This window comes from Spea bombifrons, chromosome 4 (assembly GCF_027358695.1).
Source record: "Spea bombifrons isolate aSpeBom1 chromosome 4, aSpeBom1.2.pri, whole genome shotgun sequence".
In the NCBI taxonomy this organism is placed as follows: Eukaryota; Metazoa; Chordata; class Amphibia; order Anura; family Pelobatidae; genus Spea; species Spea bombifrons.
The window spans coordinates 91,896,380-91,916,474 of NC_071090.1; the positions used below are offsets into that span (position 1 = coordinate 91,896,380).

A 20,095-nucleotide genomic window follows, 5' to 3' on the forward strand; every position below is an offset into this window, starting at 1 on the left:
AAGTAAGACATATGTCTTACTTTCGGGGAAACACGGGGGATTTGCCGGGTCCGCCACTCTAAGGGGCCGGGAAGTCCCCACCAAGGCCGGCCTTACGTGTCTGCGGCCGCACAGGATTTAAATTAAAACATCGGGGTTTTTTTTTAACTTTATTTAACATCCTCCATGTTAAATAAAGTTTTTTTAACTTTATTTAACATGGAGGATGTTAAATAAAGTTGAAAAAAACCCCCGATGTTTTTATTTAAACCCTGTGCAGGAGCAGACACGTAAGGCCGACAGGGCCGACCTTTGGGGTGTGCGACCGCACAGGGCGCCACACTCCAGGGGGTGCCAACCTGCGGCACCCGGCACCCCTCCAGAGACGGACAGTAATGTCCGCCGCTGGAGGAGCAGGCTCGCAAGGGAGCGGTATCGGAGGTCTTTAACAGACCTCCGGCTCCCTTGAGTGATTTTAAGCCGGGTTCAACCCGGCTTAAAATCACTCAAGGGAGCCGGAGGTCTGTTAATGACCTCCGATACCGCTCCCTTGTGATCTGCGCGGCAACAGCTGTTGTGCGCCGGGGTTTCTTGTCAGATCCCGGCGCACAACACTGAAGCCGCGCCCACCGCTGTCCGTGCCCTCTGAACCAGGAAGAAGACAGAACTGAAGAAGAGGAGCGAAGAGGAGGAAAAGAAGCTGAAAGAAGAAAGGAAAGGTAGGAAAGCATTAAGTGAGAGTGGATTGGTGTATATGTGTGTGGATTGGTGTATGTGTGTGTGGATTGGTGTATATGTGTGTGGATTGGTGTATATGTGTGTGGATTGGTGTATATGTGTGTGGATTGGTATATGTGTGTGGATTAGTGTATATGTGTGTGGATTTGTGTATACGTGTGTGGATTTGTGTATATGTGTGTGGATTGGTATACGTGTGGATTGGTAGGTGTGTTGATTGGTAAGTGTGTGAGAGTGATGGGTGTTATGCTGTACCATTTCCAATGTCTTTTTCATGATCTAATTATGCTCTAAAAGTACATCATAACTCCCATCACTCTCAATTTTTTCCCAATATAAGACATACCCCGAAAGTAAGACATAGTGGGGCTTTTAGGGATAAAAAGAAAGTAAGACACTGTCTTACTTTCGGGGAAACACGGTAGTTAGACTTTAATTGATAAAAAAAACTATGAAATATACAATAAACACATGGAATGCGCATTTATGGATAATACATCATACTGAACGCTTCCTGGAATATCTTCGAATGTTTTCGTTTCATGCCATGCAATGAATAGTTGAATTTATTTCACTTCATAAAGAAGCAGGAGCGGCCAGACCCTCTTTTCACATTTCAGGAAAGGCGCACTGAATACGTAGCACAGCGTTTGCAGGCGGCTTATTGTCACACACTTTGTTATCGATACCTTGCGTATATAATATATATAATAAAGCGGTAAGTCTTATTGTCACACACTTTGTTATCCATAATGTTAAACCTTGTGTATATAATATATATAATAAAGCGGTAAGTCTTATTGTCACACACTGTTATCCATAATGTTATACCTTGTTTATATAATATATATAATAAAGCGGTAAATCAGACAGGAGTGACGACAGACTCGGTGACACACACTCCCTGAGGGAAGATCTCACCTCACAAGATACTCAGCGCTTTCGGGGTCACCCCAGGTCACCTGTGACACCCGCACACCTTGCATTGTATTTGAAGTGCAGTAAAGTACCGGCTAGTAAATTAACCCCAGAATCCCCGAATCATAGCAGGTGCTCTGCGGAGGTGTATGTAATATAAATAGGGGTGCTTTATAACACAGTATACCGGCTGTACACCGAATCGAACGGTATGAGTCAATTCAGGACTGGGTAACTGCGGCACCCCAAGTCTGTGTTATTATTCCTATCCTCCTCAGCCCGGATGGAGGAGAGCGTTGGGTGTTGCAGTAACCCCTGCGTTGAAGGTCTATTCCCCCCTGTGTCACGGTCTGTCGGAACCACGTCCTCTCCGTATCCTCCTCGCCCTCTCGTTTTCTGCCCCTCCCGTGACGTCATGGGCCGGCCCTGGCCAGCTCCTGCGCACTGACACTAGCCCCACCCCTCGCCGGGCGCAGGCTGCCCCGAGAAGGGCTGGCTCCGGGAGAGCCGAAGTGATGTGGCTTGGATGAGAGCGGTGCGGGGATGGAGGGCGCTCTGCTGTGTGATGATGAGATCTGTAAGTGCCAATTACACCGGGGACTGGGCTGTGACGGTGGGGTGTCTGCTGCATGTGCAGACCGGGTGCATACACCTGGGGGGGGGGGGGGTCATTACGGGGTCTCGGGGCTGAGTCCCGGGCAGCGACTGCCACCGCCTTCCACCTCCCAGGTTAGTCCCGTGGCACGCTGTGCTGTATTCTCCCAGTACTTTAATACGATGAAGCGTGCAATCTGTATCTATCTATATATATATATATATATATATATATATATATATATATATAAAATTTATGTTATATATGTATATTACCGTATATATATACATGCACACACACACATATATAAATCAATATATATATGTACACACAAATATAAATAAATACATATTTACACACACATACTGTATATACTTTTATATCGATATATATATATATTTATTTATACACACATATACATATACACACACATATTCTGTATATACTTCTCTGTATAAGCCTCTGGTAACCCAGCGCATGACATCGTTACACAGACAATGAGAGGAAGGAAGGGCTGGGAGTTCCACTTGGCAGCGAAGGGCTGTCTACATGCACTGAATTCCCCAACGTATCCGTGTATCCACTACCTCTGTGATAACCTCCGTATAAAATACCGCCTGCTCTCTCTGGGTATCATTTTTAGGAGTAACGTCTAATCGCTTTAACTTGTAAAGCTCCGCGGTGTCGTCGGCATTTGCTGCATCTTTCTATTAATATATGTAGAAGGTGCTTTACCGGTTTACTCACATATAGATCTTGATAAGAGTTCATAAGGTGCAATGCAAAAGTGTCTAATGTGACCTGATTGAGCGATATGAGCAAAGGAGGTTCGAGTTAAGAGTGCATAAACCATATTTATATTATTAATTGCTTTATATAGCGCCATCATATTCAGCATCGCAGTACAACAGGTAAATAGGATATAAGTAGAGTATAACATAACGAAACAAAGGGAGATGAGGGCTCTGCTCCAACGAGCTTACGTTAGAAAACCGGGTATAGAAAGTGAGGTTTCTACTGCTGCTGTCCTAGCGTGATGGGTGTGAGTGGTTGTAATCCATACAAACCCTCTGTTTGCTGGATACTAAACTCTCGCTGGAATGTGCGGGTGAGCTGAAGGAATTTCTTATGTTTGACATTGTAACTGGCTGATAAGGTGTATTGCCGTGGTTAGTTGCCCTGTAAAGCTGGGCTCTGTGTTTAGACATGAATCATGTGACAGAGATTATTATCTGAGAGACGAGGCACAGAATTCCTGCCACGCAGGTAGAACTCCTGTCCGTGGCAGTTCTAGCAGCGCTCCGGAGCTTTGAAGCCTGTTGGTGTACTCAGACTGTTATTCCGCCTGTTACTCTGGTCTAATTTGGAAGAAGATTCCTGTTTCTCAGCCCTTTCTATAGAATAGATATCGCTTGGAATGTCTTTAATCAATCCAGCCAGGGTACTTATTATTTATTGTTTTATATAGCGCCATCATATTCCGTAGCGCTGTACAAAGGATAGACAAGAAAAAAGAAGTAGTATATAACAAAAAAAACAGTTTTACATTAAGTGTGTTACTTTGCAAAGTCAAATTCATATAGGAGGGTTCTGCAGAACCCCCCCATGCATTTGCAAGGTGGGCACCATCGAAATGTATTCAGCTATCACATGCATTAAAGTGCATATAGAGGGTCCCTTTAATGCGCATGTCCTGCACTATACAAGGCAGATCGTATTTCTGTATCATGTTATTACAGTCGCTCAGAAGCTAGTTTCCTGGTATGGAGACATATCTTCCTCTAGTGTGTATTTTTATTGGAATAAGTGAAGCCAAACCCTAAAGAGGAATTACTGCACTTCATTGTTTTATGGATGTCCTCTGCTCGTGAAATTTGTTGCTGTACATAAATGATTATTTATAAACCCCCAGTGCTGTATAGCTTTTAAATTGTTATTAAAGTGCAACTCTGTATACCAAGAATTGAAGCATAGCATGGTGGGGGGTAGACAATTGTTCTAGTTAGCACTGAGTGAAAGTAGGCAAAGTCTGAACGATGGGGTAGTGTTGGTGAGAGGTAGACCGTGGTTGCCAATAGTGTGGAACTCCCAGATGTATAACTCCATTTAATAACTTTATTTATAAGGGTAATGCAGAACAGTTGGACGGAGGTAGGGTGATGGTTGTGTGTCACTGAAGCCTCCATGCCCTGGGAGCCTGGAGGGGCCTGGTGGCCAACCTCCTCCCTAAAGATTATGGGCCCTGGCCTTGGAAGGGGTTCTGTTTTTGGGGAGGTGGGTAGAAGTGCCACATTTTCCCAATTACTACAGACTCTAAAGACTGGCGCTCAGATACAACGTTGGGGTACCCTTGTTTTTAAAAAGGGGGTTATTCAGACTGTTTGAGCCTGGTAAAATGTTGTTTTATTGTACAGGTCTCTTGGCATTAGATATTGTTGGTATTTTCTCTCATTAGGTTACCGAGATAACCCCAGGTGTAAGAAAACAACCAGTTCCTGTAAAATCTGACTAGTCTGTTTTACCACTTCCCAGCTGCTAGGTGCCAGGAACCCAATGTACTATTGTTCTCCTGGAGTGTGAAAACCTTGTCTTGTGAGACCTTTGTTACATAGTTACATAGTTATATAGGCTGAAAAAAGACATGTGTCCATCAAGTTCAGCCTTTCTTATATCTGTTAATTTGTTGCTGTTGATCCAAAAGAAGGCAAAAAAACCCAGTTTGTTGATTTGTTGCTGTAATTTGTCTCTTGGGACTTGTACTGTTGTCCCCTGTTTATCTGGGAGAATATTTGGTATAAATATGTGTGCATGTTCCCTAATAAAAATGAGTAGTTCCTGGTTGACTCTCAAGCATTCTAGATTAGTGTTCTTGGGGATAACTTTATCAACTTCAGTGGCTGATATTCTGGTATCGACCAGGAACCAGCGAGAGGCTCAGTGGCTGATGGGGAGGAAGCTGACTTAAGCCGCTATATCTAGGATACTGAGACCCACTACAGTTGGTACTGCAGGAGGTAACTCCATGGTGGTTGTTGGCATGTCATTATAATAATGGCCAATATATGTAATCACAATGTTCTGGCTGGAGTTGCTGTTTCATTGTTTGGACTCTCAAACCAGCGTCTTCTGTAACATAGAATATGTGATCATGGTCTGAAAGGTCTTCTCAGAAAGAGTCTTGGTGTCCCTAAAGTTCCTTAAATGGCTCAGGCCCTCTACTAAGTGTTATCTGATATAATTGCCTCTGCTTCATAAATAATAATATACATGTGATATATACAGTTGATAAGGTGATTGTATGAATAGATTGTTGTATTTTGGGGGTTTCTAAACGAGAGTTGGGTACGGTGTATACTCGCTGTAGATAAAACTGCTTTAAATGTATCCCTGGAGCCCTGCCTCGTAACATTAGGCTGTCGGGTTTAATTGTGATGATTGCCCGCTGTCACTATGTCCGATGAACTGGTGCATGGAAAGAAATATGGGTCAGGCAGTGTTTAGAGCTAAGATGTCCTGCTTATATCTTTATCAGCATGTGCATGGTTAAAGCAGTGTGAAATTATATTCTGTTTTTTTTTACTTAATTTTAAAATAATGGGGAAAATAAAATGTCTGAAGAACCTAGGGTTAATCTATTTTACAGTGGCGGCTGTAAATAAAAACACAGATGGCAGCGAAAGCAGAAGGCTTTAAGGAAAAAAACCACAAACAAAATATTAGTTCTCTAGCTCGATCACTTTGAAGATCTGTCTTTTTATTGCTTTTTTGGAGGGTTTTTTCACTTAAAAAACAACATAGAAACTTTTAATAATCTGCCTCAGTTTCCATGGTAAAAACCTTTCAGTGTGTGCATTTGTGTCATATGACAATTAAGCATTTCCAGAGGCAAAATTTGACATGGTTAACTTCCCCTCCTGCTCCCAGCCTGGATGTGATACATTTACCTCCAACCAGCTCCAGTGCTGGCTCAAAAAAGCTAGGGGCACAAGGGTGGAAAGTGCTACCATTGACTTTAAAGGGGGCACTTTTCTGCCACTGATTGGCAGTTTGAAGCAGCCAATCAGTGCAAGAATAGGCAGATAATGGAAGAGGAGGGCCGTTCCTGTTGCAGGGGGGGCTCTTCTGTGTCAGGTAAGTGTTTTTTTTAATTTAAATTGTAGTACTTTCATACGCACTGTACAGGGGGTAGCAGGGATATTTTGGCCCTTTAACGCTTTCTGGTGCTACCTCCGCCCCTGCACATGGCTAGGCCCATGGGCATCTAAATCCGCCAACTCACAAAGCAGATGATATAGATTCAGTAAGTCCTCCCCCTATATAAGTACAATGTGTAATAATGCAAATAACATATAAGGCATAGCATGAAATCACAATTGAACATTTCACATTCTGGTAGCCATGAGAGCGATTATTTTGATTGTTCCATATAATCTATGTAATTTACGTATGGTATATGGTAACATTGTCAAATATATTCCAGCCAGTGGCATATTTACCTTCGGTGCTGCCCTAGGCCCAACCAAGGGTAGCGCCACCATATGCTCCATATAATTACTATTACAGCATCATATCCTGGCGCACCACCTTTTAAGGACACATGGCACCGAGCGGAAGGAAATTATGGATGACTGTGCTGACTTGGCACAGCCCTCTGTAGGGTTAATGGGCTGGTTGGGAGATCAGTGATATCTCTTTTAGCTGGCCCATTGAGCTGTGGCACCAATAGGGCAACTGTCTCCCTGCCATGCGGAAGAGGGTCTGCATCCCCTTTGGCCCTAATGCTCTAGGCCTAGTCAGTCTAGGCCAAAATACATCACTGATACAACTGATACATATTAAAAATATGGCAAAATAATGCAAAAGTTATCACTCCCTGTGCGAAATAAAAAGGGTGCTAATACTAATTTTTTTAACAAATTCATTGAAAGCTGTTTTACTAAGAAAATAAAATAAATTGCTGCAAAGTAAAACACTGGCTTTTTGTAATTTCACAAAAAAAATTCACATGTAAAAAGAGTAAACTACTTCCTGTTTACCTATACCTAGCTAAGCCTTACAAGAGCTACTGAACACTTACGTGGTATCGATGCTTTATTTTTTCACTTCATCATGATAATAATTATAATAATATAATAGCTATTTTTTATATATAGCGGCTTTCTCCCAGTGAGACTCAAAGTGCTTTTAGCGCACGTTCTCAGAATTAACCGAATCAGCAGCTGAATAATAGATGTTTTTATTCCCTATGTAGATTTTCTGTATTTTTCTCATGTTTCATAGGCTATAATGTCTTGTAGAGAAACGCTACTTAGTAAAAAGGGGCCTCGGTGTCCTGCAATAACCTTTGCAGGTGTAAAACATAAATGGCAGAGCCACAGTTTCATGTGTGCCAAGCATGAAAATCACATTCCAACATCTGTGTCTCCTTGGCACCGATCCCAAACAGACGTGCAATTTGATTTATAAAAGACGATAACTTAGGTATCGGTGTTAATAGGTATGTTGCAACAGTGAACCCAGTGTGGGATCAGGAGCTTCTGTCTCCGACAGATACTGTTACCCAGCATGTCTACAAGATTCAATAAAGAATTTACCAGCAGGATCTACTCTAATCCCTTCTAGGATGTCAGGCTTCATCTCTTACCTCTTGCTACACTTTGTTTTATTTCAGGAGATAAGAGTGTTTAATGGGCTTGAATACAGCCCTGCAGTATGCATTTTCAATATCCTTTCTCCTTTATAGGAGGAATCTGGTCAGCCTAAGTTGCGTTGTTATACACAAAGTTTTAATATTATGGAGCTCTGTGCCAGACAAAAATCTCTGTAGATTTAATGGGCCTGTTTCTAGGATGATATCTGATATGATTATCCCCCAACCCAATGGATAATCCTGTTGCCAAACAGGACCGGGACATCCTTCTGGAGCCAGTCGTCCTAGACCAGAGTGCACTGTTGGCCTTTACCAGAACAGTAAATGTATCAGGCTTATTCAGAAAAGTTCTACAATTGTTCCTCTTGTTGACAGTCTTGTCTTGTTTCAGTACTGCGTACAGAGATAGAGTTTCACAATGCAGCGAAGACCAACAACATACAGAAGATGCTGCAACTGATCGACAAAGGAGTGGACGTCAGGGCCAAGAACAGTGTAGGTACAGTATCCCTTTTGGATCACTGTGGTTAAGTAATCATTAGAGAAAGGAAACATTTTATTTATTAGGTCTAACTTGTTAGAAATGTAGAGTTCTGTCTCATTTCCCTTCTCTCCCTTAATCAAACCAGGAAGTGTATACAGGAAGCATACTTAAATATACTTCCTGCACATGCTATGTAGCACTCGTACTGAAATCAGCGGGAGTAGCAGTAGCCCTTGATCAAGTTTTCTTCTTGTCCTTTTACTCCTGTTTCAGGTAGACAGGACAGCCATACACTGGGCAGCCGGAGCTGGACATGAGCAGGCAGTGAAGCTTCTGCTGGACCATGATGTGCCTGTGGACGAGGAGGACAATGTATGTGTTTCAATTTCCAGGTGATCCTTCCTACTTTCCCCTACTCCCTAAACAAAATATTTTATCCATAGCAATCTGTTTTTACCTCCAGGAGGGTAGTTTACAGAGTGGCAGGTCCACTGTATCAGTAGGCCACAGGGAAACCTACAAGATGATCAGGTTACTGCTGAACTACAATGCGCGCTATGACTGCAGCAAATCTAGGAGTTCCTCTCAATATATATATCTCTACTCTTGAATAAAATGGGTAGCAAGGCAGACAGTATCATATCATTCTTTTTGGAGAAATACTTTCTTCTATTTTAACTGTTTGAGTCAGAGGTACCTGAATTCTCTGATTTATTTCTGCTTCTAGTTCGGAATGAATGCACTGCTTTTGGCAGCCTGGTTTGGACATCTTCGATGTCTGCAGATTCTTGTCAATGCTGGAGCCAAGATTAACTGCATTAATAAGGTAATGATTGTTCTACCAATTCTAATGTGGCTTAATTGTTTCCTTGCAAATAAATACGCTATGAAAGCTCGGGGGATTTGCTAAGAGATCTTGCCATAATAGATCATTGTAATAAGTTACTTAGAGAGTTGCTTTTGCATGTTTTAAGAATCTCCTCGGATGACCAGAGGTGTATTATTTATTTTCAAGCTTAATTGCAATTTTTAATTAAAGAACCACCTATGGTTCTATTGAGAACTGTTACCTAGAGGGATGATCTGTGTCTAGACACAGGAACACAAAATGGAAACGTGTTTTTATTTTAGGTCTGTGTCAGATTTACTCATCTTAAATGATATTTCATGGAAGATATATAGGATAATAACACCTTTGCATGATTCCTTGTTGCTTGTCTACCCTGGGTTTTCCCTACTAGCACCTGTAAACATTCACTTTTACAATTATTAAATGATTTTGTGTTATTTGCTCAAACAATGAATATGTTGTAGATGTAATGCACCACTTATATAGCTGCATAACGTTTTAGGTATTACTTTTTCTTTTAATATGTTCCCCCACCAAACCTGTTAATAATACGGCCTAGTAAGGGAGTGATGGCTGGTATGGATCATTTAGTATGTTTGTCCATGATGCTCACAAGGACTCATTGTATTGCTTGATGAGCGGAACCTGGGGTCCGACTTGCCCACAGCTCAGCTTGTTCTAGCCCACTAGCTGGGTCACCAACTTCTCTCTGTTCATTCAATTAAACATAATTTTAGTTATGTTCCTTCCTAATAGCTTCCCTTTTTTTATTTCTAGAATGGGTTGAATCTTCTTCACTGTGCCGCACAGAGAGGCCACATCAAGGTCATGGAGTTTATTATGGAGGATCTTGAAAACATTAAATTAGACAAGGTAGACAAGGTAAGTCAATCCGTGTTCACCAGTCATTTAAACCGGGCAGTGTCACACAGGGAAAATAAGAGCTTGGTCACAGAAGAGGAAAGAAACTACCCCTACTAATCTTTAAAAGGAGAACCCTATTTCTATAGTAGTTTAATGGTTGTCCTACCATAATTGGCTTACAATTTTGTGGTCTAGTTGGAGACTGTGAAGGTTACAGTCAAGTTCTGAAAAGTCTTTTCCCAAGGTATTTTTATTAAAATTGTATAAAGGAAGACGGTCTGTTGGGCAATCAAAGTTAATTGGTACAATATGGATAACATAGTTAAAGAAGGTTCTAATCAAATAGTATAATGTCGTACTTGTAAGGGATATTCTGCTGCGCTAGCACCACAATACCAGTATGGAACTTGGGTATTATGCAGTTGGTATTTTTCCTGAAAAAAAATGCTGACAGTTTATGAAACAGACAGACATCCTTAGTTGAATATACTAACTCAAGGGTACAATGCCCCTCCAAAGCTGACTAGTATTTCCAACATATTGTCATGGGGTAGTTTCTGACAGGGAGTCTGATATCAAGTCCAGATATTCAAAGGATGGGTCATGTGAGGAAGGCTGTCAACATTCTGTAAATTCCACATCACAAGTCACCTGCGTGTGTCCATGAAACACTATTTAGTTAGCAGAGGGTGGGGAAGTACTAAGTGTATTTACGTTTTGTCTGTTTGATGTAATTATTTGTACATCATAAAAAAGAACCTGATTTTCCAGAGGCGCAAAACAGGATCATGTTTAACACTTCACCTCCCATAAATACCACATTTCACCCCAGTCATTGACAAGGACCAGGCCTTTAACTGATCACCAGGGCTGGTCAGATTAGAGCCTCCATTGCTTTGGCAACAGAATATGTCAACATTCACCTTGCTAGAAAGCATGGAAGGTCTTACTGGTAATTTACAAAACATTACAAAGCTGCATGGAAGCATAATGGCGCATACAATAACTCCTTCACCCTTACTGCTAAAATTATTTGGTTTCATGGCAGCCCAATATTTATAATATAACTTTTTTTTTTTGCCTGTTTTATGCCCCCAATGTCCTCTCTGCTTAGCCGACAAAACATTTTTTAAATATAGTTATATAATTGCATAAAAAATAATGGTAAAACTGTTTTTTAGCGTATAACAACAAGTGTATATCAGTGTCTGATTTTGTGACTCCTGACAATTAGTTGTTCCCAGCCAAAATCATATAAACACCTTCCTAAACAATATAGTGTTTTTTAACCCTTAAACACATACATGCCATTCTCGGGCATTCTAAGCACAAAGATAGTTTGACTTACGGAGACTTTGACTGTAGAAAAAAAGCAGCTTTAAGTACATTGAATTGAAATAGTCAAGAAAACAGGTTACCTTATTAAAAGAACCATGTTATTATTACCCATTAAGCAATATTTACATGTAAATATAATGAAAAAAGAATTTTGTTTTCAGCAAAGCCAATTTTATTATATTTTACTAATTATCTGTGACTTTTATATATATGTAAATGTGAAAAAATGCTCTTTGGGCCTTTTGCCAGAGCTGCTTCTGTGTTTGCTGGTATACAGCGCCCTATGTCAGCCCCTTCTACACTCCTCCTAAAAGAAGAGGTCAAGGATTTTGGGATATCCTTATTTGAGCAAACAACGTTAACACCTAAATCCATGGATATTCCTGCCTGATCCTGCAAAGCTCCTCTACATTTGTAACTGTTTTAGAGATTTTTTTTAAAAGATTTTATGAATGTCTCCTTTTAGCAATCAAAGCCAGACATCGTTTTTAAGATCAGTTCTTGGACAAACTGCTACTTGTGGACACTCGGACATAGCCCACATTTGTGCCCCTAGAACTGATCTTTATAATTACCCTGACGTGTTTTATACCTAACATTCATGTGTTATTTGTAAAGATCTACTTTGGTATGGATTGACGTAATTATTTTGAACCAAAGTATCTGCATTGCATTTGGAATATTCTGAAGAATTTGACTTTTCTGTAATGATATAAAAGTTTGAATCCATTTTGAGTTTTAATAGACTCTCTGTTCCTTTACAGTCAGGGAGGACGGCTTTTCATCTAGCGGCAGAACATGGGAAGTTGGAAGTGGTGGAATTTCTTATCGGTTCTGGTTGCCAGCACAGTTTAAAGGACAAGGTAACTTTGTTTATCTGACGGTTAAAAGATTATTTCTCGGACATACTGGTGATGCCATAGTTAAAGGCGGATACAATTCACTATTGTTGTAGTACATGTAGAGTTAACTCTTATTTTAGAACTCGGTATCAAGAAGAATCTGAAGATCCCATCGAGAGGAAGTATTTAACATGCTGTTGACTCAATATGGTGGTGAAATGGGAGCTGGTAGTGAGGGTGAGGCCTAGGGTATTCTCGAAATGGGGAACTGTAGACAGATGTACCTATTGCATTCAGTTCAAACGTTTCCCTGAATATCTCTAATTACATTTAGGAGAACAACACAGCCATTCACCTGGCGGCTAAGAATGGGCACACAGAGGTTCTGCAGAAGATTGTGGAAATTGGAGTGGACCTTAATGAAAAAAACCTGGTTAGTATATTCTTTAAGTCATTCCTTGTGCCATTTAGTTACCAACACTATTTTGTCAGTAGTCAAGTGTGTAAAACTCAGCACATCGCACACAATAAAGCTCATGCTAAAACAAATAACAAATGATTCTGATAGATTGAAACACCACCAAGTCACAATGAACTCTATAAAGTATAGCCGTTAAACGTATGAAGATAGATTATTAATGAATGAAATGTAAGCGATGGAATGTAAGCCACCGGCCAGTGTTGGGTATGATGAATGTACGAGATGACAGGTACATTTCTTGGTGTATTTACAGGAAGGCCTGACCGCTTTGCATCTTGCTACAGAAGGTGGATATTTTGACTGTATGAAAATCCTTCTAGAAGCTGGTTGTGATGTAAACACACAAACTGAGGTATTTTATCAATTAATAAGTAAAAGGAAATGCATCCCAGCATATTTAATGCATGAGAGCATTACGGTGGAGACTTATGCAGGGATTTAAAGGTTTTATTCGTCTTCTGAAAAAAAAATATCTACCTTTATTATAGAAACAAATTTAAAAAAAGGAAAGTCAGGTTTAGTGAAGACCAAGAAAAATTAATAACAAAATGTTTGGTGTGCAGCAGACCTAGATACCCATTGTACAGACTCCTGTCATCAGGTGGCCACATTCTTTGTTTTGTTTTCCAAGTTTGGAGCTTGAATATTTATACACGACACAAAGTCACCAGTAGCTACTATAAAGCCGGTCTCTCTGTGTTGAGGCCTACTACATGGAGGCAGTCTGCAGGGTGATTTTATGGTCACCAGCGGAGTTCATCCAATTCTCACCTCAAAGGAAAAAGTTTTATCCACATTAAAACAAAACCGACTCTTTCAATTAGCCCTTTCCCTGTGGCACTAGAATAACGGTACCTTTCCCATGTACCACATAGAGAGACAATAGGCTAGAATGAACTATTTCCCAAGTAACTTGATAAGTGATTAGCATTATAAGTGGTACATATACAACCACTAAGAGCCTAAATAGCACATATATATATACAGTATAAGGTGTTAATGTATAGTGACAGCTGTCTTTGTCCCCCAGAAAGGAATGAACTGCCTCCACTATGCAGCCTTCCATGGACACGAAGATATTGCAAGAGCACTTATTGATGCAGGAATTGATATTAATGCTGTAAACAATGTGAGTATGTTGTATTCATTTACAGAGCGCCACCAGATTCTGTGGCACTATTACAATAGGTGAGAGTGAAAATTAACAATAACATTAAAATTTACACTATTCAAAATAATATTACAATAACATTTGCACATTATAAGGCATACTGGTACAGAAGCAGAAATGGACCCAGCTCATGGAACTTTACAATCTAATGATATATTTTTAATTGCAGCAAAATTCATCGGCTCTGCATATTTCAGTTCTGCAGAACTTTCCATCTTTGGTCAAGCTTTTTATTGACTGTGAGTGTGATCTGGATATTGCTGACTACGTAAGTAAAGGAGCTTCTGCTGATCATGTATATTGTATAATGTAGAAAATTGAGTGGCATTTAGGAACCTTACAATGAAACTATAATGGGTGGAGGTGAGATAGACACACGTGTGAATTGGACAGGGATGCTGAGACTCACAACCGCACATCTACACAAGGTAGACCGATTCGAATCTACTACATGGAGAAAGAGGCAGCGATAGGACTTGGATACACCAAGATCCAGCAGAAGCATTGCTAAACGCTTGTAACATCCGACCACATCACCTTGTACAAATAACCAAGATACTTGTAACCCTACAGAGGCTTCAGACTCCTCTTCATATTGCTGCAGAGAATGGCCGGCAAGACATGGCAGAGATGATCCTCGTTGCTGGAGTAAACCTCAAGCTGCAGGATAAGGTGCGGTGAAAAAGGGTTATGTGAGCATTCAAAGGCGTGTTTGTACCGTAAGGTAGCATAAGTGTTGCAAGAAAAAAAAAGACAATGTTTTTTTCCCGACTATATCAGTCGCATTTTGTGACAAAATCATTTTGAAATTACAATGTGATCTTCTTTTATGGCTTTCCTTCTGCATAGTGGATTGATGTTTTCATGAATGCGGCGCATGTGTTACATTATTTATCCTGTCGATATCCAACTTGTTTTATGTTTTGCTTTTCAGCAAGGGAAGACGTCACTTGATGTGGCTGCACGTGGGAATCACATCAATTTGGCAGATATGATCATCAAGGCTGATCGATTCTACAAGTGGGAGAAGGTACGTTATTAACATGCTGACAAGACACATTTATGTCTTATGCATGCAATATACAGTATCTGAAAATAAAAACTCATTGGTAATAAACAAGGCAGAGACGAGTTTATATGTAGGTTTCTTATTCCAGGATAATATGAACAGTGATTCTGATTCGTGGATGGCGAGGCATTTGACCTTTAAGCAGGACCATCGCCTTGAGACACAGCACATCCGCTCAGTCCTCTGGAGACTTGCCACAAAATATCTCAAGCCCGGTGAATGGAAGAAACTGGCCCAGTACTGGAAGTTCACAGATGCCCACATCCGGGCTATAGAGCACCAGTGGACAGGTACCAAGCATCTTTCAGGGTGGTATGCGCATGATGGGGCAATGGAAGAATAACACATTGCCTTGGCTAGAAGAATATGTGATGCTAGATATCACTGAACAGATTAAAACAAGGTATGTAATAGATAGTTAACCCTCTATCTAACCTCCTGTCTCTATCAGGGTCTAAAAGTTATCGAGACCACGGTCACAGGATGCTGCTGATCTGGCTGCACGGGATAGTGATGGCTGGTGAAAATCCAGTGAAAGGATTGTACGAGGGCCTGGTGGGCATTGGTCGGAGAGACCTGGCAGGTCAGTATTTGTAGATTACATGTAGCACCTGCTGTGCTAGTCGTTATCCGTAAAACATAATCACAATGCAATAAATACCTATAAGAGTAACATAAGAGAGAACCTTGGTGTAAAGAGGCACTTTATTTATTTTCTCCTTTCTTGTGTAGAAAGCATCAGGAAAAAGGCAAATGCAGATGATTCCTCACCGAAGACATGTGCAGCCATGTGATCGCCTGCACTAGGTTAACATTAATAGAGAGAGAGGACGCTGCTAGCCACATTACAAGCCTTCCCGAGTGAAGGAGAAACGTCTCAGCGCACGTTCGCTTTAAGGGCTGATACTAAATCCCAAAAAATACCCTGCAGTGTCACTTTAAAGAGGTCATCACTTTATAATCACCATGGTGTGACATCATGGAGCATCCAGAGGTAAATCTGGGTTTTTGCTCGCTTGTAGCACTTTTCTCTACTCTGAAATTTGTGAAAAGTACTGCCACGAAGGCAGGTTGTTTTTAAGGTATTTTTTCAAAACATCTATAAATATGCACTAGTGAGTGGTGTTCCCGAATCGTCAGCACAGTCATGGGTTTGCCAAGGTTCTTACCCGTCTTGTTTTGTTTTTAACTAGGATATTTTTTTTTACATGTAGAAGGATTATTATATCTTTTTACTTAACTCACACCTGAGTAGGGCAGAGCCACGTGAGAAGGTTGCCGTGGAGCTCAGCTTCAAACTCTGCGGTCTTTGGTGTGTTCCAAGCATTGCGTTGTAGCAACAGTGCGGGGATCAAACAAATCTCCAGTGTCAATGAGAAGCGGCAGTTGTTTTTCTTTTTGTGAATTTATGGTTCGTTTCACGGTTGTATGTAAACAAAATGTGGCTTTTTACTTATTTGAGGAGAAATTAAGAATGATTTCCTATATTCTGGAACATAATCCTTTTTAGGACCTTTATATATCCTTTGAAGACTGACCAGAAAATGCCCTAAATGGTTTTGGTAAGATACTGTTTAAAAGTACATATCTTGTATAGGATAGGGTGCCCAAATCAGTCACATAAACCCGGCCACCTGTAAATTCTACATGCTGTAGGACAATCTGGGGCAACTGCAGCAAAATATAATTTATAGCATGAATTCAACGTCTGGGTTCAGCGCTTGTCAAACAGATGCTAAATTCATAGGTGTAAGGTTTAAATCGTCTGTCCTGGCAAACCTAGTTTAGAAAGACCTTTAAAGCTAGTTACATAGCACATGAAGGAAAAACCTTCGGTGCCTTCTACTTCCTAAAGCCGGAAGAGCTCCGGGAACAAAAAAATACATTGACTACATAATAACAGCGTGGTGCCATGTCTCATCAGACTCTGGTAATTCACCCAAGGCATTGGCAGCGTTAATCTTTTATTAACCTACATGGAAAAGTGGAAAGGGAGTTGGTGCACTGTGCCACGGCTTCACAAGAGACTGATAATCTGTCAAGTTATAACATTTCAGTACATACCCGCTGCAAACACTAAAGAGCATTTAAATAAGAGCTGTACCTTTAAGAATAAGCACTCTGTGCTTATGTTGTGTTAATCTTATCAAATCTGCATATTGCACACTGATATTATTTATTTAAATGAATGCCTCAAGCAGGTTGCATTTTACCTGATATTGAAGCACAACAAGGGTTAACCTGACTTCCATAATAACCAGCCTAAAGTGCCAGATCTTTCTAAGTCTCGTGGTGCTTTACAGGGACATCCTGACTCTGTGCTGACGCTTCTATGCAACTATGTCTTTAGTCAGCTGATTATGAGGGAAATAATAATTAACCTGTTTTTTCACCCGGCTACTATTACAAAGCTAGGATTAGAAGAAGGGTTTCCAGAAAGGCTGCTTAAAACCAGATACTATTTCATTTTACATTCTACAGGCGGGTCTCTTTAAGAGACAGCCTGATACATGCAGTTATAGACTGTCAAAATGAAATGAAGTTAGTGTATGAATTTCACACGCTGTCCAGACATATAGGTCATAGATATATGTATATATATATATATTGTATATGCCTGGTCTTTAATATGACCCAGTCCGCTCCGTGTATGAATAATGTAAACTTCAAAACATACTGTGTTCGGACGTGTTGCATGCCACAGGAACAACCGAGGATATCCAAGTAATTGATGGAAAAAAGTGCTATATTCCATGAAAAGATGAAAGCACAATTCTATGCCTTCAAAGGCTGGCTATGAGGGTACCTCTGCACTCAGCGAATAACATACATTTTTACTCACATCCCTGCCCTCGATAGTGATCTGTAAAACGGGACTGACTTCTATCAGATTTTTAGTAAGGGTTTGATGTGATACGAATAAATGTCCGTCGCATTAATTTTGCATTATAAAGGGGGTAACACTGGACTGTGTTGATCCTGTATAATCTGTGGTTAGCAGACGTGCCAGAATTCTCACCTGTTTCATTATGCAGTTTGCAGGGCCACCTTATCTTTATTGTATTTTTTACACTAGCCACCATTGGCCCTTCATAATGCATAATTAAACTGGGGAATTTTACATTCTTGTTTTTGTGAATGGTGAATTGTATGTCATAAACAAGGAACAAACTGGACACCCCCTTTAGAATTATGCATTTGCTTGCATTCGAGTTACCTATTTCCTATGTTCTACACCCACAATCTAAACACAATTCTGGTGCCAAAATCAATTGAATTGATTTTTCCGTTGACTCGTTTTATACTTAGTGTATGTATTATATATAAACACATTCCATTTTAAAGCTTCTTCGTTGTAGTTTGCCGATAATGCCAGTGGATGAAGCATTAACTACAGTACAGTGGGAACAAAACATGGTTTTTCTACCCAGTTTCTTTTGAAGCGCAATCCATAGCCTTATTTCCTTTAAATACGACAAATGTTTCACAGTTCTAGAAGCACAATGCATTTATAATGCATCAGCTATCCCTTTATCGGAGAAAAGGAAACTGGGCAAGAAGTTAGTTCATGAAAACGGTCACATCGCTACTACTAGCTGGATGCAAATCAAAAGTGAACGATGTAAATGATCCGATTACAATGTTTTCAAATGATGGGAAGATGGATTGTAACATGAGACTGTTTGGGAAATAAAGGAGTTTATAAATAGCCTACTATTATCTGCTATTATTCTCCATTGTCCTTACTATCGAGGTAGCACAGGTAGAAAAGAATTACAAAAGCATCAGAGAGTGTAGGAGACGACAGCCCGAGGAACTCTGAGCTGAACGTGGAATTTTCAGAGGGCAAAGATGACAAATGGCAGCGCTTGGCAAAATTCCCCATGCGTGTTTGAAATTCCCTTACTGTATGAATCTGGACACATTTCAGCCTCTTCTGGTTTCTGTGCTTGGTAGAGGAAACTTGGAAGAGGTTTCAACCAAACCTAAGAGGAGGCCTCTTAGTGGTAAATTATAATCCCCCCCGATGCAAACTTTGCCAAAATTCCATGGCATTTTAGACGCCCAGGTGGAGATGTGGAATTACAATCAAAATACACAAAAAAGGGTTCAAATAGTGGCCCATACCTCCTCCCTGCCCTCAGCTAGCACACTTTATGTATTGTTTTTATTAACAAAATGAGTGGACACTTGTCCCTTGAGTACATAATGAAGTACCCAAGCTTTTTAAAAAAACAAAAAGTTAATGAAACCACTTGCAGAGTTTTGGTTACCTATAGAAGTAACTGAAACCCCGGGCTCATTACAGGCGGCCACGAGTTGCGTTGCTGTAATGACTCTGCTATTAGAGCACCTCAGTACCGGTTAGACAAGCTCTTACTAAAGCTCACAATGGCGGAATACATATAATAATGCATTGTTATACATGAAACCAAAGGGGAAATCCCAGCGCATTAGTCACACATCAGTAACTATACTTAATAGAAATCCATTTACAATAGTCACATACCCGCGGACTCAAAGGATTTACTCTTTGCCTTAGGGGCCTTAAATACATCCATGAAGGAGACTGACACTAAAAATCTTTACATGATCACAGTTTTATTCAAAACTCTTAACATAGTACTGTACTATTAACAGTTTTCTGAACTACAGCAGTATTTATACACCTTAACACTGCTGTTATAGTTCAGTAAGAAAGAAAGAACAAACAAAGACATTTATATATTGGCACTTTGAAATATATACATAAAAAAGAACCTAAATTACAGAAGCAACACATTTCTATATATCATACAATTACCATATGTACAGTGGGCACATTGACATGACAGACGCAATAAGGCACTCAAACCGTACAATTTTAGGGAAATGAATTTGACCCTTCTGTACCATGCAATAAGAACCTAATATTTATTGAGCGTGCGCGTGTGCCAGACCAGGACAAATGGCACAGTTTTTTTTTTACTTCTATATGAGCGTGTTTTTCCTAAAAGAAGAATACATTCATCCCTTCAAGGAGTATCAGGGGAATGACTGCTGATCTACAGCATTAGCTTACTGGGTTGGGCCTTCATAATGAAAAATGAAGTCAAAATGATGAAGCCACAATGTT

General features: G+C 40.3%; 1 protein-coding gene across 3 annotated transcripts; it reads left to right on the plus strand.

Annotated features, from left to right (window-relative positions):
- Nucleotides 1-2,094: 2,094 nt before the first annotated feature.
- Nucleotides 2,095-16,469, plus strand: ANKDD1A (ankyrin repeat and death domain containing 1A). 3 transcript variants are annotated; one of them, XM_053464786.1, is made up of 15 exons: nucleotides 2,095-2,212; nucleotides 8,272-8,375; nucleotides 8,638-8,736; nucleotides 9,092-9,190; nucleotides 9,992-10,096; nucleotides 12,181-12,279; nucleotides 12,593-12,691; nucleotides 12,993-13,091; nucleotides 13,770-13,868; nucleotides 14,080-14,178; nucleotides 14,484-14,582; nucleotides 14,845-14,940; nucleotides 15,068-15,269; nucleotides 15,431-15,562; nucleotides 15,712-16,469. In XM_053464786.1, the coding sequence occupies exons 1-15, from the start codon at nucleotides 2,179-2,181 to the stop codon at nucleotides 15,771-15,773; spliced, it is 1,527 nt and encodes a 508-aa protein (XP_053320761.1). In that variant the 5' UTR covers nucleotides 2,095-2,178; the 3' UTR covers nucleotides 15,774-16,469. The 3 variants fall into 3 exon arrangements, with proteins under 3 accessions (XP_053320761.1, XP_053320762.1, XP_053320763.1); XM_053464787.1 differs by lacking the exon at nucleotides 2,095-2,212 and having other exon boundaries at nucleotides 8,272-8,379; XM_053464788.1 differs by lacking the exon at nucleotides 2,095-2,212 and having other exon boundaries at nucleotides 8,288-8,375; nucleotides 8,642-8,736.
- Nucleotides 16,470-20,095: the final 3,626 nt, after the last annotated feature.

Coding starts and splice junctions, on each gene's coding strand:
- ANKDD1A (XM_053464786.1), top strand. CDS start 2,179: ATGGAGGGCGCTCTGCTGTGTGATGATGAGATCT. Junction 13,869..14,079: donor ATATTAATGCTGTAAACAAT/GTGAGTATGTTG, acceptor TTTTAATTGCAG/CAAAATTCATCGGCTCTGCA. Junction 14,941..15,067: donor GATTCTACAAGTGGGAGAAG/GTACGTTATTAA, acceptor TTCTTATTCCAG/GATAATATGAACAGTGATTC.